At 35.9% G+C, this 27,964-nt stretch overlaps 2 protein-coding genes across 4 annotated transcripts; both read right to left on the bottom strand.

Moving 5' to 3' along the window:
* Positions 1-2,512: 2,512 nt before the first annotated feature.
* LOC131843395 (zinc finger RNA-binding protein) lies at positions 2,513-23,871 on the bottom strand. Of its 3 annotated transcripts, none has more exons than XM_059192026.1 (20): positions 23,756-23,871; positions 23,410-23,549; positions 21,753-21,934; positions 20,632-20,785; positions 19,910-20,003; positions 19,120-19,243; positions 18,251-18,500; positions 16,743-17,059; positions 15,734-15,853; positions 14,765-14,860; positions 13,809-14,006; positions 12,988-13,070; positions 10,226-10,484; positions 9,663-9,786; positions 6,937-7,031; positions 6,357-6,452; positions 5,415-5,567; positions 5,135-5,230; positions 4,691-4,799; positions 2,513-3,724 (listed from the first exon to the last, which is right to left on the bottom strand). In XM_059192026.1, the coding sequence occupies exons 1-20, from the start codon at positions 23,806-23,808 to the stop codon at positions 3,660-3,662; spliced, it is 2,808 nt and encodes a 935-aa protein (XP_059048009.1). In that variant the 5' UTR covers positions 23,809-23,871; the 3' UTR covers positions 2,513-3,659. The 3 variants fall into 3 exon arrangements, with proteins under 3 accessions (XP_059048009.1, XP_059048008.1, XP_059048010.1); XM_059192025.1 differs by having other exon boundaries at positions 21,753-21,949; XM_059192027.1 differs by having other exon boundaries at positions 2,514-3,724; positions 16,743-16,957; positions 21,753-21,949.
* A 1,269-nt stretch (positions 23,872-25,140) lies between these two features.
* On the bottom strand, positions 25,141-27,903 carry LOC131843389 (immediate early response 3-interacting protein 1). Its single transcript, XM_059192018.1, has 3 exons — positions 27,669-27,903; positions 27,078-27,179; positions 25,141-25,284 (listed from the first exon to the last, which is right to left on the bottom strand). Exons 1-3 carry the CDS (start codon positions 27,754-27,756, stop codon positions 25,229-25,231), a joined length of 246 nt encoding a protein of 81 aa, XP_059048001.1. The 5' UTR covers positions 27,757-27,903; the 3' UTR covers positions 25,141-25,228.
* Between the last annotated feature and the right edge of the window lie 61 nt (positions 27,904-27,964).

Consider the following 27,964-nt stretch of genomic DNA (forward strand, 5'->3'; position numbering starts at 1 on the left):
GACCCACGTACGGACACGCCTGCCGATTTTATATATATATTGTATAAGTTTTATATCGATTTTACATAAGAGGCCCTCGGCCGCGCTGAAATATTAAAGTACAATAAATGATTTTAATAACGAGCCTATGTATAAGAAAACTTGATAGAGTAATAATGAAAGTCTCAAGAACTGTTATATTTGTAATATATATAACTGTTTTATTAAAAAAAATATATATAATAAAACTTGAAACATGAACAAGAAAAATAATATAATTGAAAACTATAAAAAAAGTTGTAAAAAAATTAAAAAAATGTAAAAAAAAATATACAAAAAAAAAAGAAGAAAATGTGAAAAAATTTACTTGACTCATAACGAGGTCAGACTATCGCATGTTATTACTTAGTTTTTGGACGTCCATCTGCCTCCAACATTCGCTTGTCATAAGCTACTCAGTCGACTGTTGTTTAAGCAACGAATTACAAATGTCACATCACTAATAATCATGTTGTGAGATTTGTAAAGCGATTATTACAAGTCAGTTTCTATTTTAAGCCCCACCCTACCATGATGTTTGCTTATGTCCAATGGGGTTATTTATATCATCCGCATTTAATTTAAATGCTATATACATATATAACATTTAAAATAAATGTGAATTTGTCTCGCAACCAGTTCCTAATGTAGCACCTACAATTTTACCTTAATAAATTTCATTGTATTTGCAATAGAACACTGAATGACTGGTTTGCTTTTTTTCTAAACTTGGTGCTAAATTCTTTCTACTATTTATGTTTTATTTAGTAGGAATATAAAATTTCATTGTATTTGCAATAGAACACTGAATGACTGGTTTGCTTTTTTTCTAAACTTGGTGCTAAATTCTTTCTACTATTTATGTTTTATTTAGTAGGAATATTAAACAGACAGGCACGACCGCATTCAGTTTTACTTGCGCTTGCTAAAACTGTCGGTGTACCTACCGGTGTATCTAACGAGCATTGCTCTCGTATTCATTAAAACTAAAATCTACAAAACCATTTTATTTCAGTTTATTTCTAATTAGGAAAATGTTTTGAAAGACACAGAATTGTAAACATATTTATTGGACAAATATATTGGCATATCATCCACATGTATTTGACACAGTTTTTTTGTGAATGTCTTTTTTTGAAAACATACAAATCATTAAATTATATATATACAATACCATTACAAAATATTCGCGTGTCAACAATTTTAAAGATTAAAAATAATAATTTCAGACCATGTGATTAACCATATTGCATGTTTGGTTTCGTAGCTAACAACACAGAATTAGAACATTGATATAGGTACAGTTATAACTTCACAAGTTTCCCACAACATTGACCGTGGTATCTGCGAGCTGATGATGCGACGTGCCTGCGCCCGACTAAACCGCGCTATTTACTATTAATTAAATATTTTTGGCAGCAAAATTAACGCGACGAAGAGGGAGCTAAATGGTCACAAACAATGATAATTGGAAGTTTGCCAATATGCGATGTACAACTGAATTGTTTTTATATATATATAACCATTTCTTGTTTTATGGATGTATATCAATAATAGAATTACATTGAAAGTTTATTAATTAAAAAAGTACATGTATTAATAATATTGCTATTATTTTATACTACAGACAGTTTCTGAAAATTTGGATCAAAATTTTCTTTCTATATAAATTAAATTTTATATTTTAAATCATCAATTATCGTTCAATGTTTGTGGCTAGTTTTAATGCAGTTTGAATAACATTATTCTATCACTGCCCATTTATAAAACGTATACACTTTTACAATTTATAAATTACATATTGTTTACGTTTTGTGTAACTTTGTTGCAAATTGTATTATTGTACTCAAATGATCTAAAACATTAAATTGTCAGTTCATAGAAATAAAATGCAAATTTCGAGTTTAAATTTTTTTAGAGTAATAAAAAAGCGATCTTCATATCTGTATGTATATTGTATATAGTTTCGGCTGTCATATTAGGATTTAGAAAATGTTTTGTCAGAACATTTTTATATTTCTAGACTTGTGTTGCATTTTATTTTATTGAACACAAGCAGTTTTTATCATTATCATTGTACAAAAAATTATTGTAAAGAAAATATTCTGTAATAGTTGAAATATATACAAAACTGCCAAAATTGACTTTAATTTTATTTGTAGTTTTTATTATATTTTATTAACTAGCTGACAAATGTCTTGAAGGTGCGGTCGACGCTAGAAAGGTGAAAATTGAGGTATATTGTACTTTTCGCTGTTGCTACTGTGTTCCGAAATCCAAAACTAATTCACTTAGTCACTTATGTAAGTCAAGTTTTCATATTAATATTTTTTCCGCATTGATTGTACTTATATTAGGTCCTTGGGGACTAGTTTTCTTTTAAAAGTATGCATGTGTCCACCTTTCGGTATTCCTTACTAGTTTTAATACCGATTTTATTAGGACTACAGTTGAGATGTTTTAGAGATATTTAGTGTGAAATGAAAAACGTTATATCTTTTGTCATTATTTTTATTGACAGTAAATTTTTCGTACAGGGTACAAAATGAAAATAAAAATGTCTTATATTATAATAAACAAACATTGCATTTTTATAGATACTAAGGTCGAATCTGTTATTTTTTACAAATCTATCTAAAGGTTCCGATTATATAAAGAACCCGACATCTAATAAATAATCTTTAGATCACTTATATACCACAGCGTGGCATCACCGTATTCTTAGCGTATTCCACATCAGACAAGTTCCATTGTGTGTTTTATGTCAGATCAATTAAAATTTTATAAAAATTACTTCAGTAAAAATTAATTTCGATCACTACAATGCACCATGACCTTAATTATTGCTTGGCGTCACAATAATTGCACATGTACGAATAAATGTCGTAATATTCCTGGTAACATTGACTATAAAATAAATTACTTTACCGGAATCGACATTGCCGACATATGCAACTGTTACTGTTACTTTTTTAACATAGAAATGATTTCAGAAAATAATTCCTGGTCTTTTCATGGAATACTCGCACAATATACGCCTACTATGGAGGCGTAGAGATACTTATAAATATACAACTTATCTAATATAGAACAAAGTATCGTAAATTACGGCTCCACTATGCGGAGACGCGCTCGTGCCGGCCGCACGGCGCCCGAGGAACTCAACTTCAAACAGAAAATACTGTAAACCTAATATAGTAAAAGAAAAACTTACAATCTCTATCCATACATACAACATTATCTACGCAATTCCTTGCAGTGTTCGAATCGCGTACTATCCCTGTCAATCATAAATCAATACTAGATTACAAAGTGTAGAATCTATAAATCCTAACTTACGCTACGAATATTTTGGGACTACATTTAATTTTGGACAGATCACCGCGTTTACGTTATCTAAAGTTTGTGTGACCGAAAATAAACTGTGTACAAACTTACACCGAATACAAACTTCGTAAAATATGCAAATTCTGCACAGTGTAAATGAATCAGTTTTTGAAGGCCCTGACATATACGACCAGAACGGACCATAACAACCATTTGCGAGTGGAGAGAATTTTATAACGTCGCGTAATTTACATTGCTCGTCGCCGTTGTGTCGCAGTAGTTTTCGTGTGAAGGGCAGATCGTGTTTATCCTAATTACTTTTTCACGCTATTCTCAGATGCATCCATTTTCTCTTCCGTCTTGACGATTTTTCCTTCACCTGGAAACGAAATATATTGTTATTTCCGCGGGAATCGCCTCTCGAACCATGATAGAAGTTGCAATATTAATCAGGTTGCCATATCGTCAACGAAATCGCGAGCGACGGCGTCAGCAATGCAGCAACGAATAACTCGTCACTTGCGTCGCGTCACCGTCACGTCGCGACATCTCACGACTCGTCATCAAGTCTCATCATCTATGTTGTGAATTGTCTATTTAAAATACCAATTTCTTTTTGTTCGAATGGCAAACAAATTAACTGACCACATGATGGTAAACTGTAACCATTGCCTATATACGTGAACAGCACTACGAACACCAATCAAACATCACCTTCTAGAGAACTAAGATATCCTGCCTGATTATTCTTTAATTTCACTAATTACAATACACTAAGGACTCCGCTCAGCATATTGCAGTAGTCGAAGTTACAGTGCTGATTTTCAGAGGACTAAATAATATCATGTAAATAGTACAATAAATTGATTATAGAATAAACAAATCTGAATCGTTAACCAATACTTTATTTATGGGCGCTGCTTGTGGAGACTGGTCTGTTCGAGTTACGGACACTGATTAGACCATTTCCTTTTGACAAAATTGCTATAGCACATGCTGGTTGCTCTATTCTGCCAAATTTTAATTTTAAAAGGAATCTGTATTTTTGTAAGCTTACAAAAAAAATAGCTATAAATAATTAATTAAGAAACTAATAAGAGCTGAGTTTCTTGTCAGTTCTTCTCAGCTCGAAAGCATTCCGAACTGACAGTAGATTTCACATATCAGTCTGTAATTTTTTTATTCAGGTCTACATGAATACAGAAGATTTAGATTTTTTTTATTGATATTACACGATCGTTAGATGGGAGAGCCTATGTCCAGCAGTGAACGTATTCTGCGATGATGATGATTCTTATCCGTTCTTATCCGTTCAACCGGGTTTAATAGTATGTAAGCTGCATACCATTGGGCTGGTCACCCTCAGTGTCGGTGTTGGAGCGCCTGCGCTTGCGGGGGAACTTCCACCCACCGGTTGCGTGCTTCACCTTCGGCAGCGGCTCCATGTCCAGCACCTGCCGACAGGACACCACATTACAGAACCACTATTTTATATTTTACTAGCTATCCGCCTCGGCTTCGCACAGGTACACACATGTAAACTTTCTTCTTGAATCACACGATCTATTGTCAAATTGCTTAATCCCGCTTGCGAGAAGTTTTAAATAATTGATTTAAAATTTCACTGTCTTCCCTCTGATGGTTGCGGGTTCTATTCCTCACAGGGTACAAAAACGTCAAGTGTTCGTATTAAAATCCCACAAAATACTAATAATTATGCATTTGACCACTTATAGCAGAAAATGTTTATTTAGGAAAAACTAGTATACTGTACAGATCAAACACTTACCTTGTGAATCTGCCTAAATGCTATTTGCCGCAAGAATTGTTGCGCTGACGCAGTCAAATCCTCACGTTTTTGTGGCGGCAGATTGCCGAGAGCATCCTGAAATGTGGTATTGAAAAATTATTTACTTTATACAGAAAATGTCATATAAATAATTTTTTTATTAAAGACCTCGTTGACTTGCGTAAATTTAATAAAATTTTATTTACTAAAGCATATTATTCCATCACGGATTATTTTGGTGTACATCAAGTGAGTGGTGTGTAGTGTGCGGTGTACTGACCACGAGCTCCTTCTCGCAGGGGTCCCGCAGTCCGGGCCCGTGCTCCAGCAGCAGGCCTCCGCTGACGGCCTCCATGACGCGTCGCAGCGCCTCCCCGGGCGACAGCGCCGCGCCCGCAGACTGCATCACGCCCGACACCAGCAGCTCCATCGCCTGCGACCACCATCCGGTTACAAACCACACATAACTTCACATATAGTATATACAACTATATTAAATAAAGGTTAGCTGCCTTTACAGGACACATTCTTTCACGCGCGATTTCACGTGGGAAAGGCAAAGTACGCAATGGAGTCTATTATTTCTTGTAATCTTTCTTTTACGTATGATTTACATGTGTAATTTTACATTCTTTAAAAATAAACAGAGTTCATTTTCCAAACACACATTTAAGATTTATATATTATCAGTCCTAATTAATATTATAAATGCGAAAGTATCTCTCTGTGTCTACCTGTCTCGCTTTCACGCTAAAACTACTGAGCCGATTTAAATTAAATTCTTACATACATACATACATAGCGAAAAAAGGCTTGTAAGGGGTTGAAAATGTACATAAAAGTTTGTATAGAAGTATAATTTTTAAAAGCTAGAACCTTAAAACTTATGTTTTAAGCTGTTATTTAAATATAAACAAAATGTAAGATAGTTGAAAATGGATATGAAAGATTGTATGGAAGTATCGTCATTTTTGAAGGTAGAACGATGAAACTTTTTCTTTATTTGGTCAAGGTTACTACAATACGCGTGTGTTAGCTGTATAGTTAGATGTCCTCTATTTTGCAATTATAATTACAAAAGGCGCTAAAGGACGCGGGAATGGGCGGTCTATCTCGTTCTCTTTGTCTGCATTTACATGCACATTTTTTCCTGTGTGAAGAGTATACGTATAAAGGCAACTTATAACAAGCTTATGTAATTATATATAGGTTTATAACTCACGTAGGGATTGAGAGGCGTCCAGTTGGGTATGCGGCGGCAGAGATCGCGCATGATCCGGATGATGATGACGCACGACTGCAGGCTGGCCGCCCTAGCCTACACATACACACACACACGTCAGCGGCGGCCGGCGGTCCGACGCGGTCGCCCAATTTATTGCTCCACTCGCCAAACTCTACTCAAACGCTTACTCCATTCAAAAGTTAACAAGGGACAATTATTACTGTTACTCAAGCGATAAAAAACAGAGCAATAAATATGAGAGTCGCTCTTTAGGTTATGTCTAAAACTGCGTTTCCTTGACGCTTCGATCCTCCCATCACCGGCTTACAAAGTGCGGGAAACGCAGCTTAGTTCACGGGAAGCACTCGTAGCCACATGTTCATGGGAGTGCATTATTACAGCATCGATACTTTTTAAAACTTATAAGGCTACTTTATATATTTAAAATAAAACAAACATGTGACTAAGTAATAGGTGCGCGCTCCCAAAAAAACATTGAAAAGTTAAGTTCGACTCGAATCGGACAGCGCGGCGAAGGGAGCGGGAGCGCGCGCCGTGATAATGTGGGCGAATGTACCTGGAACCACTTGGCGTGCCGAAGGGCGGCCAACGCGTCCAAACACTTCTGCCGCGGTAGCACATCCTTGTCGTCTCGCTTTATGTCGCCACCCTCTAGCGACAACAACACAAAGGGTGTTTGACCATCAAAACATCGACGAAAACGGGGCAAACATCAAGTGTGGCCTACGTGCTCTAGCTCTAGTGCGCCTGCGGTCGGGACGCGATTTTCTGCGACGAGCGAATCGCGCCACGACCTAACTCACTAGTTGAGGCCGTTCGTGAACTAACGGGCCAGTATAGTGATATAATGGCCCGTTTTACAGTTCCGGACGAACGGCCACACTACAGTACTAGTACTTGAAGGGCAAATATATAAATAAACATATGGAACATTAGCCTACCAATTTGGGTAATATATCAAAGGGAAAGAAAATAATATATATATGTACATAATATACAAAGAAAAAGTCGCTATGTTTGCTCCGTTTCAGTAGATAGAATATACCACTGCGGAGTCTAAGCGCACGTGATATATAGATGATCAAAAATCCTTTTCTTCTTGCTGCTCGTCTAACCCTAATCACACCTAAAAATAAGCACTCAACACAGTGCCCGGCCGGGCGTAACTATGAACAAATTATCTTTTTTTTATTATAACACAATATATTCAAAAACAAAAATATATTTAGTAAAATATATCTCATATATAATACATTATATATTAGAAATGGTGATACAGAATAAATTATTCCCTGATTAGATAGTTTGTTCTGGTTCGATCGTACGGGAATAATACTGACGATTCGACGACCAATTTCATCCGTGCATCGTTGCATACAATCGTCAAATATTGTGGTAGAGCAGCGTACAGCTGAGAACAAGGGCGAATCAGTACATGCAGTAGTACCGCAGAAATAAGCTCCAGTTGTAATCTTCGTGGTAAATTAAATACAGATGTTCATGTCCCTAGTACCGCCGATACTCTAGTGCTGCTATGTAATCAATGAATCGGTAGTTTTATGATATATCAAATACATTTTTATGTTTATTTTAGAAGTGTTTTATAATTTAATTGAAGTATATGTCGCAACTAGTGTGCGAGCGATCTGTTGGTTTTAATTTCGGTCGAATTCGCCGTAATATTCAAGTTTCGGTTTTGTTCATTTCTAGACAGCTGATTAGCTGAAACTATCACTAAAAAATAAAGTATGTACATGAATTAAAGGAAATGTTTTCATTATCGTCAATGGTTATTAAATAGTATTGATCAATAATCAAAACTAATACTACTATTGTATTAGTATATATTACCTTCAACGAATCTATAAAAGCTAATAAAAAATGATATAAAAATCATACATTTAAAATAACTAAAATTATGTAAAATACATTAACAAATTAAAAACTATATAAAAACTCAAAAGTTAATATCAGGTTCTAGAAGACTAAACTAAAAAAATTATTGAATTTGGGATGAACACTTTTTTCGGTATGTTCGGACACTAGTCACAAATATACATACTAAAATGCGGCAGAAAAATGTTAAAACAGCATAATGTGATATATATAATGTTAGTATTATTATTAGCAACTAAGTGAAAGAGAAATAGAAATAATATGGTAGGCTTTTCCATACTATATAGAGATTTTAGGGTTAGTGTACAGGCGAGCACTTGACTTGATTCTTACTGCAAGTATTCCCATCCGTAACTAAAGTGTCGCTTAAGGCGCTAGCTGATCAGTATGTTGTTTGTCTGTACAAGCGCTTAAGTTTACGTTTATAATGCAAATAGAAACCGCTAAGATGTTCAACCACGCATAACTTGATAGAACTGTTTACTTATTCATGAAGTTGTGTAATAAAAATAATATAAAATAAAAAACTGCACCGCTAAGTGTAGATCAAAATTGGAAATTAATGAATTTTCACCGTCAAAGCAGTGTTGAAGTTTCCAATTTTATCTACATTTAACGGTGACACCAACAGGTAACGTCGTTTTAAATCGTCAAAGATATGCTCTAACTTTTGTGTGTGAAATTCCAAGTGTCACGGTATATTTTAGATATATAATTATTAACTTGTAACTAATCTTTTAATACTGATTCTATTAAACTGTTACTTTTGTAGTACATATGATTTTATTGGATACATTTAATTAAAATTATTATCAGAAATGATTTTATGCAGGGTTTAAGGTACCTATATTAATAATTTTTAAATTTATCTTTTTTTGTGTGCCCGTTTTATTTTTCGTTAAGTGTTCCGCAACAAAAACGTTCGAGAATCACTGCTTAATAAAAAGCAAATCATCAAAATCAGTTCACATCACAAAGTTATGCAAGGCTTTCATCCGGCTCAGCCAGACCAAATCATAAACGTTTTTGGGTGTGTAAAGTGACTGAAAATCAGCGATGTGCCGCGTACGAGTAAACGTTGTTCACAGCATTGGCTGAATCAATCCCTTTTGCCCAGAATATGTAATGTAAATATTGCATATTCTGGACTGTTTATGTAAATTTATACGTACTTTGAGAGTTCATTTATTTTTTCTTTTAACTAAACAATGTATGAATTCAATCTAAGTGTGTTTGTTTCTGTTAATAAATAAATAAATGATTCGATGTGTATATGATAGCAAGCGAGTCGCGATAGTGGCATTTCTGCGGTATTCCGGCACGGGCGAGCTCGTGAGTGAAATTGGCTGCGTCGAGATCGTGGCTGAGAGGAGGCTGGAGACTGACCTGCGGGCTCGCGCATCACGGCCGACGTCAGGCTCACCAGCACGCTCACGTGGCCGTCAGACACCTGCACCGCGCCCTCCGCCGCCAGCAGTTCCACCTTGTACTTGCACTCGTCGCTGGCCGTCTACAACGAGTACTCTCCTTATTAACACGTCGAGGACAACATTTAAAACTTTTATTTCTTCTTACACAGGGACCGATTTTTTTTATTGTTAATTATATTATTTTTTAAATATGTTTTTGGGTACAATTTGAGGTAAACAATACTTAATCCCTAGATTTATTTCAATTAAACTGCCCACTAGTGCATAAACATAATATCTCCTTTGGAGATACACTTATCTTGAGGAGATAAGGTAAGATCTTTACACTCTATCTTGAGGAGATAAAAACCATAGCTTCTAAGAATATTTCCCGATTCTTCACCCTGACGGCTTTAGGTAGTGAATTTTGAAAAAGGGTGAGCACAATAGATCTATGCGGGCCACAGCGCTCCAGGTCCGAGCACCTGTCATCGGGCCGAACGACCGAATAAAAATGATGTCCAGGTGTGTGTGTGACACCTTGAGCTTGGCGAGGTGCAGCGGCAGGTCTGTGGCGACCCTCTTGAGCAGCGTGACTGTGGGCCGGTCGTGGCAGAGCACCACGAGCCGCACGTCGCGGTCGCCGCGCAGCAGCAGCCCCTTGGCCAGCAGCCCCACGCGCATCACGCCCTTCAGCGCGCGCGCCCCCGCCCCCGCCGCCCCGCCCGCGCCACCCGCACCGCCCGCCCCGCCCTCCGCCGCCGCGCCCGTCGCCTCGCCCTCGCCCACGAACGAGAACCTGGCGCCACACATACACAAATAAATAAACAACTACACCCGCGATGCGTAGCGATCTCCTCCTACCCAGACGCATTCAAACTCTTGACGACGATCGAGAATCTAGGTCGTAACACTCTCTCTCAAGGAAGACGAAGCGATCTGGCCCTCGCCCGCAAACGAGAACCTGCGTCATACACCTCGCTCTTATTACCCGGATATATGCACACTCTCGGCGACCTCACCTCCGCCCATGAACGAAAACATGCGTCACACCGCGCTCTCTTATAATCCGGACACATCCACACTCCTCATCCACGAATAAAAACCTACGTCAGACTACACTCATACTACCCAACCACATCCACTCTCTTAAGAACATCGCCCTCGACCACAATCTAGAACCTACATTACACTACGCTCTTATCACCGACCACATACATCCATACTTTCTCGCCCACAAAAAAGAACCTACATCGCACCACTCGCTCTTTATTATCCGGATCAACACTCAACTATATCTCACAAACACTCTCTAATTACCCAATCACATACACAAACTCAACGACTACACTCTCGCCACGAACGAAAACAAACGAGTACTTGAATCAGACATCGCGCTCTTATTACACGACCACATCCACACCCTCAACGACTTCGCATACAAAAAGAAACCTGCGTCACACCACTCTCTCTTATTACCTGAACACATCCACACTCTACCCTATATTTTGAGGTGAATATACAACGACGAACTAACTGTCCTATCTTCGTATTCATTCTAACATCCTCCACCTACACCTCATCAACGTACACTGTTAACGCAAGCGGAAGCACAATTGCATATTACTCCATACATAAAACACACTATTTACAGGGCAAACTAGATGACTAATATTCCAAAAGTATGAACTATATAATATAGATAAAGCACATAAATGGACAAATTTCGTGTGGCATATAACAATTTTCTTGTTTCTCTATATTCCAAACACTATTCTATCATTTACTAAACTAAAATTTACCTGTACAAATACAATTAGGTTTTGAAAGAACTTTCTTGTCTATTGTATCTACAAATTAATATACTACAATATTGCCCCTTACTAACTAACCAAAATTATTACAAACTATGTTAAAAACTAGACTAGATTATATCCTATATTAACCAATAACTCTAGTGTTACGAATATAAACAACTCGTTAAATAAAATACTACAAATCATCCATCTCAACTCACGATCGAACTCTTATTCTATCTTCATTCTCCATTTTTACAACTGGCCGCATATAATTACAGTTGTGGTGCATACTGTTTCAAAATAATATAACAAATGCTTTTAAAATAAAAACAAACTACAATAAATAAAAATAATAAACCAAGACAATTTGAACAGTGGGTAGAGGCCATAAGCTAATCAGAACTTGTGTCCATAATGATGATTATAGGTTCAATTCCTCAAATGATGCAAACATTTGTATTCATAAGTATGATTGTTCATAGGTCTAGGTATTCTCTATGTATAGTATATATAACGCAGATTAAATGCCAAAGGGCCACAAGACGCATATGGTAAATTTTACAGGAGGTCATCAAAATTGTCACTGTGATATTTTTACTTTTCTATGAATCTATAAGTATATATATATCTATGTGTTAGCTAGAATCATGGGTGTCTTTTTTAATATAAAAATTATAACGATTTAGATACCATTTTTGAAAAAAAAAATAGTTTTTTTTTGCGTTGTGGCACTGGCTATTTAATCAGTGATATTATGTTTGTATGATTTTATTTTATATTGAAGCTAATATTCTTTTAGTTGTTTGGTGTTTGGTACATAACACAAGTTTATATAAGTTACTTAACTTGGAACTAGACAAAACTGCATCCTACTGAGTTGTTATTATTATTAGTGTTAACTTTAATTTTTTTTTTCCTTTTATTTATTTCACAGTTTTTTTTAACATATATATATTTTGATTTATTTTCATTCTTAGGCTCCCGCTGCGATTTGATACAGGGGAAGTTTTTAATAAAGTTTTTACTGTAGGGATATATATTATATTATACATAGTTTCATAATTACACATATATTATGCATAAAATATTATATTAAAGTATATAATTAAGGTCAAACTATATACTATAAGAAGAGAAATGGACCAAGGATGTCTTAGATTGGTATCCAAGAGAACAAAAATGGATAACGAGGGCGACAGAAGAGGAGGGAGGATGATATAAGGGCAGTGGCGGGACCAACATGGAGAAGGCCTTCCTTCCCCATGTTGGTCCAGCCACATTGGACAAAGGAACCTGGAGTCTTTTGGAGGAGGCCTATGTCTTGGGACAAGCTGATCGTCAGCACAAAGGCTATAAATAAAATAAAATTTACTATTAACTTAATATGTAACAGTTATTATACTGCTATACAAAGACAATGTAGATAACAAGACTGACTGAATAATATACAAGGTAACAATATGTCACCAAGACATAATAATAGAATTAATACAAATTACTCACAATTGATTGTCGCGGCCATCTTCTTTTCCTTCAGGTTTGTCATCTTTCTTATCAATTTGTCCAGGTTTATTTCCTGTTTGTGCCTATTGAACAATAATAATAAATTTATAATTGCATTCAGAATATATAAATATATACTTACTATTTATTTATATGCTTACGCAATAATAAACAGTTCTCGAAATATGAATGGTTAAAATATTCTATAAACATACATGTTTTTGAATTTCGCTTATTTTAAGTATAATATATATAATAAGTAGTTGAATGGTTGAAATTAGGTTATAATTAATTTAAATCACAAGTTTGAACATTAATACTGTAAATTTCTATTGTCAAAGACTATTTTTTATGCATAATTTAAAAAAATATTAGTATGCATGTATGTATGTACGCAAAATTTAGTACAATTTTTTTTTTTTTATTGGATTGTTTGGGCTATTGTCAGATGTGTAGCACCTGTAGCACTGCGACCTACATAGATCTATTGTGCTCAAAAATTTATTCCTTCGTACTATGTTGTCTAAAATTAATGTTTTTCTCTAATAATGTTAGTTACTGAATATTTTTCTTTATAAAATAAACTAAGAAATAAAGGTTTTAATTTAATTCTACGACGAAGTAATTCTTTTACAACACAGATATGTACCTGTAACTAATATAGTTCTGTAGTTATTGGTATCCTCTATGAGTTATGAGTCTGAGTGCAAAGGGTAAATGTAATGACAATCTACATTTACCGCAGTTATTATAAACTTTAACGATTCTATAAAATTGTACAAAATCAAATTAATATATATACAGCATATTTAGATAGTAACCTTGGGCCTGGCGTGGTCTGCGAGCGCGTCGGATAGCGACTTGAGAGCCTTCTCTGTGTGTGAGACGACGCGCTGTATGTCAGCGAGCTGGTGGTCGTGCGGGTAGATGTCCGCGTGCTTGGCCACCACGTGGCGGTCGTCGGACGTCTCGGGGCGCCGCCCCACCGGACCCACGGGCCCGTACGGCACGCCCATGCCCTGCCGACCAACAAAACTACTTGTAAATATAACTTCCACTCCATTTTCCGCAATCGGCCTCTCATTTGGACCATTATGCGTGTAGAGCCGAGACTACTGACGTGTCCAGCCGAGGTCCTCCCGAAAGCGCAAAACTCTCCTGGTATCTTCACAGGGTTTATGGGGCGACCTCACCGTTCCGAGAATTTGTTTCCGATGTGTGGCTACTGCAAGCACTCCAAGTTTACGTGAGTTTTTCTTCAGTGTCAAAGCAGCCCCACAAAGGGAACTATATGTAGCACCTATTGTGTACAGGTGTTTGCTTTGTGTACAAACGTACTTCTAGTATGCACAATTCAGGAGACTTTCAAAAATGTATTTCTTAACTGTAACATGTATTATTTTAAAATGATATAAATGGGTATTTAGATAGAGACGTGTGAATAGGAAGGACTCTTTAATTTGACTGAACTTATTCTGTATACATTCACAAAGGCACAATGGGTGCAAATAATCGTTATGTTTGTTCATCAAGCAACACTCAACACATCTACTTATCTTGCGATTGATCGCCGATTAAAATAAAGAAACAAAAATGTTTGCTCAGAAATTGGCCTAGAAACACTTTCTATTAGGGAATATAACATTACACTATCTCTTCAACTTGCACCCACCTACACTCTACATGTCTGCATCTGACCTATGATAAATATATGTATAATTGAAGTAAGTTAATATGTGATTGTGTAGTTATGAGAGATATAGAAGATGCTACATACATGGTGATGGTGATGATGGTGTGGCGGTAGAGGTCCGCGCGGCCACCATGGTTCCATGCCACCTTCCCAATAACCACGTTCTTCTTCCTCCATTCCCTGTTAAAAAATCCCGGCAAACGTTGTTTTGCCTTAAAATAAAAAAAAAATATTTACCTAACATTTATCAAGGCAAATCTCAATACGCTCACAAAATTTAAAATCTGCCGTTTATTGATTATTTATATATGATAATTTTCAAACATTCAGATTTTTATTGATTATTTTTAAATTGTGGATTTTTAAATCGTAATATCATCTTTATATAATGATACTTTTTGTGATGAGTGTGTCTCGAATGAGTGGTAAGATAAAAAATAAAAAAAAACTATTCGAAGCGCTTATATTAAATTAGAAATGAAAATATTTTAGACTTAATAAATAATTATGAAACATTTTTTTAAAACATCTAATACAATACCAATATCTTTCTTAACAATCCTGAACTACAGTTAATAGATTAATTGTGTGATGTTAGCAAATATTACAACAAAAAATATACACATCATTTTGAATATTTTTTCGTTTATTTCATACATTTTAGTTGTACAGTAAATATATAAAAAACAATATTAAACCACAAATTGATTTTAAAATTAAATCAGTGTAAACAGGATAGTTTTTTTTATTGAGTTGTTTGGACTATTGTCAGATGATTGAACCTGTAGTAGCACTGCGACCTACATAGATCTGTTGTCGTCGCTCTTTTTCAGAGTTCGATACCTAGATCCGTCAGGGATAATAATTGAAGGATATTCTTAGGAGCGATGGTTTTTATCTACTCAGTATAGAGTGTAAACTTTCCAAAGAAGTTATTAGGTTTATGCATGAGCGGGCTACAACCACATAGGACGTGTAGTGGGCGTTTCTTCAGTTTGGCAAAATATGCAGATTTGAAATAGAATACAATCTCAATATAACAGTAGCTCTTACCTCGTGCATGCGGCGTCGTGCCCAAATTTCGTCACGGACCAGCAGCCGCTGAGCTTTCGCTTCAGCCAGCTTCCGCTGGTGCATGGACGGCTTCACCTTCACCTCCAGGTCCGGTTGTACCTGTACCAAGACCCCCGTAGTTAGTATAAGATGATAACAGTGGGTGGCTATAAGATCGCGCGATGGAACCTCATTGTTGCTCGTAATCATACGATGCCCGGATCTCTTGGCAGCCGCGAACGGCCGCCAGGCTCGACGGGCACCTCAAACCTTTTACTAAGTAATCATTGGTTTAATATTTTTCTTATTGTTCAAGGTTAAGTAAATTGAAATAATAAATTGCATTTTATACGCTTTACACATATTTAGATTTCAGAAAAAAGTTTTGTAGGTACTTATAATTTTAATTAACATTATAAATATTAAATATTTGATTCTTCTTCTTTATTTTAAATGGCCGCCAACAATTTTGATCGGTGATTATGCCATGTCATGGTTTGAGAGACTGTAGTTTGTAGCTGTGGCTTATTTTAGTTTGCTCGGTACAGTTTGACAGTTTCGTTCGGGTTTGGTATATTATAATTTAGGACAACACAACACTTGAGGGACAAGATACAAATATTAGTAGGGTTTTCATTATTAAAAATACTGACTAGTACGACGATACAAACATAGACACTTAATATTAAATAGAGGAGAGCCGGTTGGGAATTACAAGTTCATATTATTGTTAATTATAAATTTAGCTAGTTAAATATTTGATTGTTTGTAATGTTAAACAGAAAAATAACCTACCAATTTTAAAAGTCTTGACAGAAAGCCACACTTGTCGTCTAGTATAAACTGTGATTTATTAAAAAAATTTTTTTGATACTCCTACTATAATTGTACCCTGTCAAAAACGAAGCGAATCACTAGTGAGTGATAAATTGATAAACCTTAAATGGATAAATATTTGTGAGTGCCTTTCAAGTGTGTTTTTCAACATGTAATAGAGAACGAGTGGTACCTTCTTCTTGTACTGTAGGCGGTGGCGGCGGCCCTTCATGTGCATCTCCTTGGCATTGGGGTCGTTGAACTTGCAGTCACAGAGCTTGCAGTTGAAGCTGAGCGCCTTGCCGTCGTCCCCACGGATCTCCTCGATGTAGTCCTGGCCGACTGGCTGCACCTCGGGCTCCGTGTCGGCCTCGTCCTCCTTCTCCTCGCCCTCTTTGTCCTTGTCGCCTTGGGGCGAGTTTTGATCTTTGTTCGATGTGCTCGCCACTGTGCTAAGCCCCCCCGAAGCCACGAATGCGATCTTGGGCGTCCCGGCCACCGTCTTTTTGGCTGACAGGTTGGAAAAGTCAAATTTCCTCTTAGTGACGTCCGGAGACAACATTTTTTATGCTGAGCCTTTTCTACAAACTATTCTTTCGATTTCGGAATTTTGACAGCGCCTCTCAACTTTCAAATGGTACCAATTGGGTCCGTGTCGGTATAAAAAAGGCCCATTAGACAAACACGCTCCATATCTGTACCGTGTGCCAAAATATTATACTTTTGCAATTTTTCGTGGAGAAAATTTGACTCGTACAACAATCTAACTGCCAACTCGTCGCGATCGTGATACAGATATGATATTGTGGCATCAGAGGGGATCAGCACAGATGCGGGTCATCGCTCACAAATATGTTCTCCATACGACAATATCGTCACTGGAGAACATATCTGATAAACACTGTTTGTAAAGGAATCTACTAATAATGTGAATGAGCAATTGCACTGTTCAATTGCATTCATTGCACATCATCAATATAGCTACATTTCAGTACAGAGGACTCTACCTCTTTACTGAAATTAACCATTCTTTACAAATCTAAAGCAATAAAAAACAAAAAAAAAACAAGCATTATTATTACACAGATAACAGTAGAAAGAAGTTTTCTGTATGGAACAATTTGGATTAAGGTATTTGCCGATTATCACGGGTAGAAACAAATGTAAGTGTAGTGTATCATGAACTTTCGTTGCCGGGGGTGGAAAAATAATTTCTGCCAATGATTGTTACTTCATTCACTTTGTAATCATGTGTAATAACGATTTAACTGTAATAAACCTCAATAATGTGAATAAAAATTCATTCTATGTAGTTTGTGTTTATAACATGAGTAAATTTACTAAATATAACTGATATTTTGTTTAAATTTAGAATACTTAAACAATTGAGGAGAAGAATAGAACATAAAAGTTTGAACAGTGCGAGGAATCGAACCCGCGACCATTGAAAATAAACTAAGCTAAATTGCTAGACCATTGGGGCCGTCAACAAAATATGCTACAGTGTGTGTGGTACACGTGGTGTGATTGCGAACGTGTAAAGTGTAGAGATGAGAGGTTAGTGATATGGTACGTTACGAGTGCAAGCATATAGAGTAAGTAGTAGTATTAGTGTATAGATGAGGTTAGTGAGGTGGTAGAGTGAGAGTGCGAGCGCGTAGAGCGCGTAGAGGCGAGGGAGGTATAGGCGTGGAGACTCACCACCGCCGAGCTTGGTGGGCTCGGTGGAGGGGATGGGCTTCCCGAGCATGGTGTGGAGCTTGACGACCTTCTGGTGCTTGATGCCGCGCACGTGGGCGGCGTAGGCGTCTGCGCCGGTGCAGGTGACGTCACAGAGCTCGCAGCGCAGCGCGGCGCCGCCCCCGGCGCGGGCGCTGGCGCCGGCCGCCGCCAGCTTCACGGCCGCCTCCTTCTTCTTGTGCTTCTGGCCCTCCAGGTGCTCCTTGTACGTCTGCGACCACACACCCTATACTACGCAACCCGGTAGCCGACCTATACTCCTAACCGTGCCCGCGGTAACATCCGTATGAAACACATCCACGAAGAAATTGTTATGTCCCCGTTGCTAGCGATATACCATGTTAAGTCGACCTCCACGCGATTCCCCCCGAAAACCGTCGTGGTTAATTCCTGAATGTTTAATCACAGTAGGCAAACTGACCTGACCTCAGGCCTATCTTATCATCCTCCACTGGTGCCCCGCCAGCGTAAACCGTTAGCGCAGGCACAATTCCATTATCAATCATGAAAAAAAATTACATCCACATTACCATCATACCTAACTTCATGCTCTCTGCTTAACTTGGGATTAGATGACACTTTGTGAATTGTCCATGGATATTATTATAGGAAGAGAAAAAGTTACAGCAATAATAAAACTGGCCCTATACCCAAACCATAATACAAATGTTGCTTAACTTGGGACTAATCATGCTCACAAAAATGTTCATGTGACGGTGTTATGGGCCGGGTCATTGGGCTCTCTAAAATATGGTACTGCACTGATTCCTAGACAGCACCAAACACTTAACGCAGACGAGTGCACCGTTACAGCTCTTAAAAAAACTTACCTGAGGGCCGGCACAGGATATGCGACAGACGTCACAGTAATGCAACTGCTGAGCTTTAGGTGGTGGTTTCGGCCGTCTTTGCTGTCCAGCGCCCACGCCACCTTTATTGTAGTTCTTCCAACCGCTATGCGTAACATAAACAAAATATAACAAATTACAAATCTAGATAATTAGTACAATAGTAGTCAATGCAATTTAAGTCTATTCCTTATCAATAATACTCAAAATTTCAAATATTAATTACTATTTATGTTTAATCTTTAGTGTATACAACTAGAATGTAGTTAATTATGTTTTATTATAATACTAGCTGTTCCCGCGACTTCATCCGCGTGGAATTTAACTTTATTTTTTATTTAAAATAAAAGTAGCCAAGTTACTCGTTATTACATCAGCTACCAGTCAAAAAAAGTCCCGTCATAATCGTTCCAGTCATTTCAGAGATTAGCCGGAACAAACAGACAGACAAAAATTGTAAAAAATGTTATTTAGGTATATGTACCGTATTTATAGTCATATGCATGTGGTAAAAAACGGTTATTTCAATATTACAGGCACTTCAATTTTATTTATATGTATAGATGTAGTACTAATATTACAGATAAAGACAGTTATATACAATTTCATATGTTTATGAAACTAAAAAATAATCTCGTGTGTACAGTACATTACATTTAATGTACATTTACTTTATACACTCGAGTCTGTGACTCCTGTTGAGACAATTCTAAAGTGAATGATCAATAAATAACTCATACATGAATGTACAACAAAAATTCGATTATTTTACCCTCCACCGCCGGTTTTGTTCTGCTGCGCAACATACATAGTCGCTGCGTTGTACAACGCCGTGTCGTAAGCAGTGTTCCCTCTGTTGGCCGACTCTATATCAACAAAACAATAATAGAATAAGAAACAGGTGGATTTGAGCATTTGAAATAATTTTACTTGTCCTATAAAAATAATTCTGGACTTTATTTAAATTATTAACACGAATATTTTATGGCAAATAAAGGTATTTAGCTCTCTCGACGTTTCGACTAGGTTGCACTAGCCGTGGTCACGAGCTGACTTGATGCTACTGAACTTTTTCAGTTCAGTAGCATCAATTGTCAATAAGTGTACGGATACCGTTAGTGCTGTGTGTCGCGAACTTTCGTTAAACAATCTAGTGACGGTAGATGAAGAAACAACTGCTGTCACCTATCTATATTGACATCGGCCACGGCTAGTGCAACCTAGTCTAAAAGTCGAGAGAGGTAAATACCTTTATTTGCCATAAAATATTCGTGTTAAGACCCGGTTAATAATTTAAATAATGTATATTAAACACGAAAGTTTAAAAATAACAATTTACATTACAGCGTCATCTAGTCGCTAGTTAAGGTGAGGTTGTCATGGGTATTAAACAATTAATATAAATACTTATGTATTTTTTTAAATACATACAGAATATTTAAGTAGTGGTACAATGCAAAGTGCAGTATGCGATGCAATGTAAAATGTACTTACGCTTGGGCGGCTGTGTAGCGGGCGCGGTGTAGGGCTGCGCTGGGTAGGAGGCGGCGGCCGTGGTGGCGGTGTGCGAGTGCGAGTGCGTATACACCCCGCCGTATGGTTTTGCGCCGCCGCCGGCGCGGGCGCCGCCCTGCACCACAATTGTGTTCTACTACTCATTAAATTTGTCCAATATATAATACACAGATTCATTATCACTAATATTGGCATAAGAAAAATATGACTAACAAAAATAACAATCATAAATTATATTGTATTAATAATTAAAATATGCTCTGACTGAACACATAAACTCCATTGGGCATCTCTAGTTCGATCTTGAGTAGGATCCAAAACAAATTTAATTATATATACTGACTACTTTTATTTCTTTTTTGTTATTTTTACATTCTGAGAGATGACAAAAAGTTAATAATACTCCTGGACAGTTCACATGCCGCCATCTAGTCCCGAGGTATTTACTTGCATAATTGCATACTTGCAATTTTGGAAAGGCTAAGGTGGTGGCCTGGTGCTAAAAAGGATGTGAAACAATAGCGTAGAGAGAACATGCGGGCTGCGGCTGCTACGGCGGCCTGCTGGTAGTAGGTACACCGGTGTACAGACTACAGGCGAGGAGAGTCACCTGGGTGTAGGTGGCGGGCGTGGAGTAGGCGGGCTTGGCGGCGGCGGCCTGCTGGTAGTAGGTACACCGGTGTACAGACTACAGGCGAGGAGAGTCACCTGGGTGTAGGTGGCGGGCGTGGAGTAGGCGGGCTTGGCGGCGGCGGCCTGCTGGTAGTAGGTACACCGGTGTACAGACTACAGGCGAGGAGAGTCACCTGGGTGTAGGTGGCGGGCGTGGAGTAGGCGGGCTTGGCGGCGGCGGCCTGCTGGTAGTAGGTACACCGGTGTACAGACTACAGGCGAGGAGAGTCACCTGGGTGTAGGTGGCGGGCGTGGAGTAGGCGGGCTTGGCGGCGGCGGCCTGCTGGGAGTAGGTACACCGGTGTACAGACTACAGGCGAGGAGAGTCACCTGGGTGTAGGTGGCGGGCGTGGAGTAGGCGGGCTTGGCGGCGGCGGCCTGCTGGTAGTAGGTACACCGGTGTACAGACTACAGGCGAGGAGAGTCACCTGGGTGTAGGTGGCGGGCGTGGAGTAGGCGGGCTTGGCGGCGGCGGCGTCGTAGGCGGGCTGCGGCTGGGGCGGCGCGGCGGCCGGGTAGGCGGCGGCGGCCTGCTGGTAGTAGGCGGACTTGCTGGCGTCGTAGGCGGAGGCCGCCGCCACGGCCGCGTGCGCGTGCGCGTGGGCCGCCGCTGCCGACCAACCCTCTATTAACACCTCGTGTCACTACTCCGCTGCATGTTCGGACGCTATCCCCACAGACAGCGACTCCACATACAGCGATTAAAGTATATACGGTGAGCTATAGTGTTAAGAGGTAAACTTTAAAACAATAGTTTGATCACCATTTTTTCCATTCCGATCAGCTTTAGTGAAAAGTTAGAAATTTCAGTTTAAGTTAAATTTATATTCACAATAAATTAAAAAAAGGTATGTATTTTATTTTTAAAATTGTAATGCTTTTTTATTGCACCACTATTAGACAAATAATTGAAAAATAAAACAGTATGATAAAAAAAAACATGATTGAATTGGAAACAAACTTCAAAGGATGATTTCTATAGTAAATATAGCATTCATATAGGACTATAATCATGCATATTCACATTGATGATACAAATAAAGATACAATTCTACATATTGAAGAGAAAATTTCAAATTATACTGGATAACTCATCTCTAAAAATTTGCAAATCTCTCTAAATACATGTGCCAATTAAATTTAGAAATGTGCCAATTAAATTTAAAAATGTATTGACTTTGCCTAGTAGTGGACTACTCTATAAAAAAATGTGTTGACAAAAACTAAGGATTGAGTTCAGTTTCAGTTGTAAGTCCATAGTTACATACATACAAACAAATAATTCTCAATCTCAGTACTTCAATATACTTACTTCAGACAACAGTTGTGAAAGAAATTAAGACTATATCAACAATTTTTTAGACTTCTCTCAGGCAAAATATAGGATATAGAAGGGGAGCTTCTACATATTCTATATTTGGCCTGGGAGAGAGATTTCTAATATCAGTGAGTCTTACTACATCTTTATATATAAAAATAATGTGTAATGTTGTTTGTCCAAATTGGACTCCCTAAACTACTGAACCGATTGCAAATTTGATTTGCATATTGTGTGCAATTTTATCTAACTGGAAAGATTGTTAGTCTCAAATCAGTCCAGTGGTCCAGAGGTTATTTTCCTCATTACAAAATCCACAGACTTTTTCTTTATAATATTAGTATAGATGATAAAATAATTTAGATTGTACACACAAGGTTTTATAAATATTGTCAAAGATACAAAATATATTTGAATGTGAAAATGTGATGTGACTTCACTAAAATACCATTTGTGAGATGTCTTAAACATATTTAGTGGAGATGCAGTGTAAGACTAATAAAAATTTGCAAATACCAAATGTAATGCAAATGTAGTTAAAATATTTACAAATTTTAGAGACAAATGCAAAAAGTGGAACTATCGAATAATTTAATAACACATTTGCAAGTAATTTGAAAAGAAATTGTGTCGCAGTGTTATCGATTATAAAATCAAGGTTAAGCAAGACAAGAAGTTATTTATAATTTACAAACATTTAACCGCGAATTAGATGTACGTAAACATTGCAAATGAGTATTTTTAGGCATCCATCATTGAATACATACCCTGAGTAGCTGCTGCGGCCTGATAAGCCGTATCATATCCAGTGGCTGCGGCGCGCTGGGTACCGTAAGTAGCGGCTGTGGCCGCTGGCGCTACAGCGTAGCCTGTTTGACCGCCATATGCAGCCCCAGCAGTAGCCGCGCTAAAAATATACTATCATATCAAGAACAGAGGAAAATAATATGACGATCAGCGAAACATTTGCGATCAATAAAGACAAGACGCCATTTTGACTAGTCGGAAACATGAGCACGAGCACGTAAAAGTAGCTCATCATCAAAACATTCTTTAACTACTGTATACAACATTAAATTATATTTTAGTGTAATTGAGAAGAAGATTACTTACCCATATTGGGTTCCTCCATGAGTAAACCCAAAATAATTATTTGCTGCCATCATTTACCAATTTTCCGCGTTGAAACAACAGACGCTTCGGGCGGAAAAGGCCGGCGTTTGTCTTTGACAAATATGGCGACTAAAATACCACAGACTAAGAAATATTTTAATCGCAAATTTGAATCATGAATGGACATATTACACATACAGCCATATCTAAAACTTTAATTTCATCTGACTATTGAAATATTTAATAACAAAATATTTCGTTTTAACCATCTGATAACTAAACTACTAACAATGAAGACTGTTTAAGTAATTTATGACTCACATATCTTACAACTGTTTCGGAAATGTAAATTGATATTTATTTAATTAAAAAGAAATATAAACCGTAAAATGTACCAATAAGATTCATTTTTCAAACAGTTTATACATATGACAATAGGAATACTTGTATGAGACAGTAAGGGACACTAAGGGATTCCGCTCCATTCGGACGTTACACATGCCGTGTCATCATTTTTATTGATATCAACGAGACCAAAAAAAGTTTTATATTATTATAGTATTTTTAATTTTGCCTAATTTTAATAAATTAATTTAATTGGCATAATGCATACTATTCTAAAAAAGCCCTTCGTTCAATTTATTTGACTCTTGCTAACTGTTGTTCGCATAACTATGAATTTATATATGATATGATATGTTTATTAACCATATTCCAATTTTTTATGATATGTTTATTAACCATATTTCAAACCATGATTAACCATTTGAAATAAGTTTAACTTTTATCAAACATTTTCTGAGCTTTTATATAAATTGCTTTGTATTATTCGAACTGTCGTAGTAAAAAAAAGATACTATAAAAAATGCCAAAACACACTTCCACTAAAGAATATCATAAATTATATTTTTACTTTCATAAATTCCACAACGCCCTCTATTGTCAAATAGAAAGACCCCTACTGAGGAGATGTGGAAGACTCGTATTAATCATGTGGCAAAGGAGAAAATAAATCTGTGTGTGACATTGAAATAAAAATTTATTTCGAGAGGATATACCTACTTAATTTTATGTATCATTATATGTATCATCATACCACGATACAAATAAAACTAGTATAAATGTTAAAACTTTAATTATTAAAAGAAAATTACAGCTATAATGCAACTTGATGACAAAGTTATCACGATTATTTATTACGAAATTTGGCATAAATAAAGTGCATTTAGCATGGATAAAAGATGACAATATTATTTTAATTCAGGTCAATGTATATTTTATATTCTACATAATAAAAACAGGCACCAAAATTAGTAACTTATTTGTATGTATTTTCAAAACTTCGTGGGGCAGCCTTATCAAATAATAATAATAAACTATGTATATATTATAAAATAGACATTTATTTATAATTTATAAGTACTTATTTACATTAATCATTTTATTGGGTATAAAAATTCAGTTATAGATGTTTTATCCAAGTAATAACTTGAATATTATGGTTAGGATGTTTAGGAGGATCAATGGAACTGAAACAAAAAAAGAAATTATATAAAGTTACACATAAATCAAATAATTACATGAAATAGTAGCTAAAACTAAGTAATACACAAAAACTATTTTTATAAAATACAATTAATATTCAGATGGGAGATAATCTAAAAAAAAGTTTGTAACAATAACAATGTTATTACAATGTGTGTTAATTAATTGTATTACCAATATTTAGATCAGAATATAGCTATTATCATTAAATATAGTATAGGTATAGTATAGTATATAAATAAATTGAATTGAATTGAATTGAATTAGGGGTAGTTCAAGCATTAGTATGCAGATTTATTACAACTATTTACCCCCCTCTCCACATGATTACGTAAACATTTTACAATTAACATATACTTTTTGTTGCAAAGACAATGTGAGGGTTGCCTTTTGTGTAAAAAGCAAATAACTACCAATGACATAAATCAACTAGATCCCCTACCCCCCAATGTCATCCAAAATAAGCAAAGACAATATGTATGTAATACTTAAACAGCCCTATAATAGAAATAAAAACTCGGCTTTATATTCAGAGTAAGAAATTTGAGATACAAAATAATAAATATAGGTTAACTTATTGATAGTTACATATATAATAAACCCTTAAGAAAGTATCTGAAGAATCTGGTATGACAACCATTTGGCTCAATGTCGTAACCAGCTACAGTCATGAACATCATTGTGTCACCTATGTTACCATTTCTATGGACTAATGGATGGATGTTATGTCTCAATACAATACAATACAATACAACCCAGCTAACAATTCATGCTCGAAATTTAGAGAGCAATATTTGCTAGAAAAGAAATAGAAATAGAAATCATCTTTATTCAAATCAAGCACTTTTGAATAGTCATATTTTGATTCTACCTCTCATTCGGAATGCAGATTCATCACAAGAAGAATGAGCAAGAAACTTGTGTGTTGCTCTTTTTAATAGATGTTTTTTTATATAAACAATTACAGTATAACAAGTAAGAGGCATGCAATAATCAATATAGAAATCGCTACACACTCATTATTAGTGTAATCAGATAATATTGTCAGTACTATAAAGTATATATGTAAGGATTGTGTCCAATTTAACATACAAATTATTATCTAACTGCTTAGAATTGATATTTGTTTCATCAACATGCATTTAATAAGGACTTAAATTTATTTTGTTACCACACTATATAATTTTTATTTCTTTGTTGTTTAATATTATTTGAATTGTTTAAGAATAAACTAAACATGTACAATACACTGCTGTAACTGCTTTACTAAGCAATTTTATTTTTGTAAGAATATTGTCAAGACTGTACTAAATATTTCAATAAACATTATTACTATGAATTTTAAGTTTTTCTATAAAAGTATGTGTTAGAATCACTTAAATATATTACTAATGCATGCTCCTTATTCACTCAATTATGTAAGATAAAGGTATTATCCTTTTAAGAAAAATGGTAGAAAAAGATAAATTATTTAAAACAATTAATATAGCAATGTGCAGTGACAGAAGTGTCTTCAAAGATATTCTATTAAAAAACAATTTATTTGTGTAAAACATTTTAGCCGCATATGAATGTCATAATTTTTGTATTCATAGTTTTTTCCTACCATTTATATAAAAGGAATAAAGTATATACAAAACTACCAAAGTAAGAAAGAATATACAAACTCGGAAACTTATTGTAGGCCTAATATTCAGACCTACTCATATATTTTTCTTCAAAATATCTTATAATTAGTAAATTAGATATATTTAATATGCATATTATGGATACTTACTTCTTGTTACAGTCCTTATTGATCTAACCAAGTTTAATATTTGGAATTTAACTGATGATTGGTCTTCATAACCCTGATTTGGTCGATTTGCTCCCCATCCCACTATAACATAGTCAAATTAAAAACCATTACATATAATTCATAAAGTCCACATCTGCTAGTAAATTATATATTGTATGTAATATACGATTATAGCCACACACAACGGCCCAAATGAGAGGCCAATTGCAGAAAATAGAGTCCAACCTACGACTATAGCTGTAAATTAATTAAATTTTAATATTAACAGGTTATTTTTTTAATCTGTTCATTGGCAATTTTCTTTTTTAAACAATACTCAAATAATTTCTGTATATCTGTTTCTTTTCTGTTTATGTTGTCATTTCCAAAGTACTATGATTCAGCTCTTAAAAACAAAACATAAAAAAAGATTCTAATGTTTATAAAGTCCATATTAGAAAGAAATTTACAATTCATGTAATTTGTTTTAGGTTTCAATTTATATGATAAATATATTTATGAGCTCACTGAAATAATAAGAAATAAAATGCATGTATTACCGCATAATAAATTAAATAATTGATCACTTACTTTTCTGCATAAATCGTTCTTCATGTAAAACACATACTGCATTAAGACATAATAATGTCGCTTCAAACAGATTCCATAACGTTAACATAATAACGATGTATAAATTATAAGTCTACGAAATAAAGATAACTTATAATTATGTTATAATTTGAAATATAAAAATGTTAAAATATTGGATTCTATTATTTTAAATTAAAATTACACAGGAACAGTGTTGCCAAAGTAGATACTCTTCTATTACTCTTTTGACGTACATAAATATGTGGTAATACAATTAAGGAGTTTGATACTCAACA

This window comes from Achroia grisella, unplaced genomic scaffold (genome assembly GCF_030625045.1).
Source record: "Achroia grisella isolate CSIRO2021 unplaced genomic scaffold, CSIRO_AGI_Agris_v1 utg3071, whole genome shotgun sequence".
In the NCBI taxonomy this organism is placed as follows: Eukaryota; Metazoa; Arthropoda; class Insecta; order Lepidoptera; family Pyralidae; genus Achroia; species Achroia grisella.

Excerpts from the sequence above, each read along its gene's own strand:
- LOC131843395 (XM_059192025.1), bottom strand. The coding sequence starts at position 23,808 with ATGATGGCAGCAAATAATTATTTTGGGTTTACTCATGGAGGAACCCAA. Across the intron at positions 19,244-19,909 it reads AACAAAACCGGCGGTGGAGG|CGGTTGGAAGAACTACAATA; the intron begins GTAAAATAATCG and ends TGTTACGCATAG. Across the intron at positions 14,007-14,764 it reads ACCATCATCACCATCACCAT|GGCATGGGCGTGCCGTACGG; the intron begins GTATGTAGCATC and ends GTTGGTCGGCAG.
- LOC131843389 (XM_059192018.1), bottom strand. The coding sequence starts at position 27,756 with ATGTTAACGTTATGGAATCTGTTTGAAGCGACATTATTATGTCTTAAT. Across the intron at positions 27,180-27,668 it reads AGAACGATTTATGCAGAAAA|TGGGATGGGGAGCAAATCGA; the intron begins GTAAGTGATCAA and ends ACTATGTTATAG. Across the intron at positions 25,285-27,077 it reads AATAAGGACTGTAACAAGAA|TTCCATTGATCCTCCTAAAC; the intron begins GTAAGTATCCAT and ends TTTTTGTTTCAG.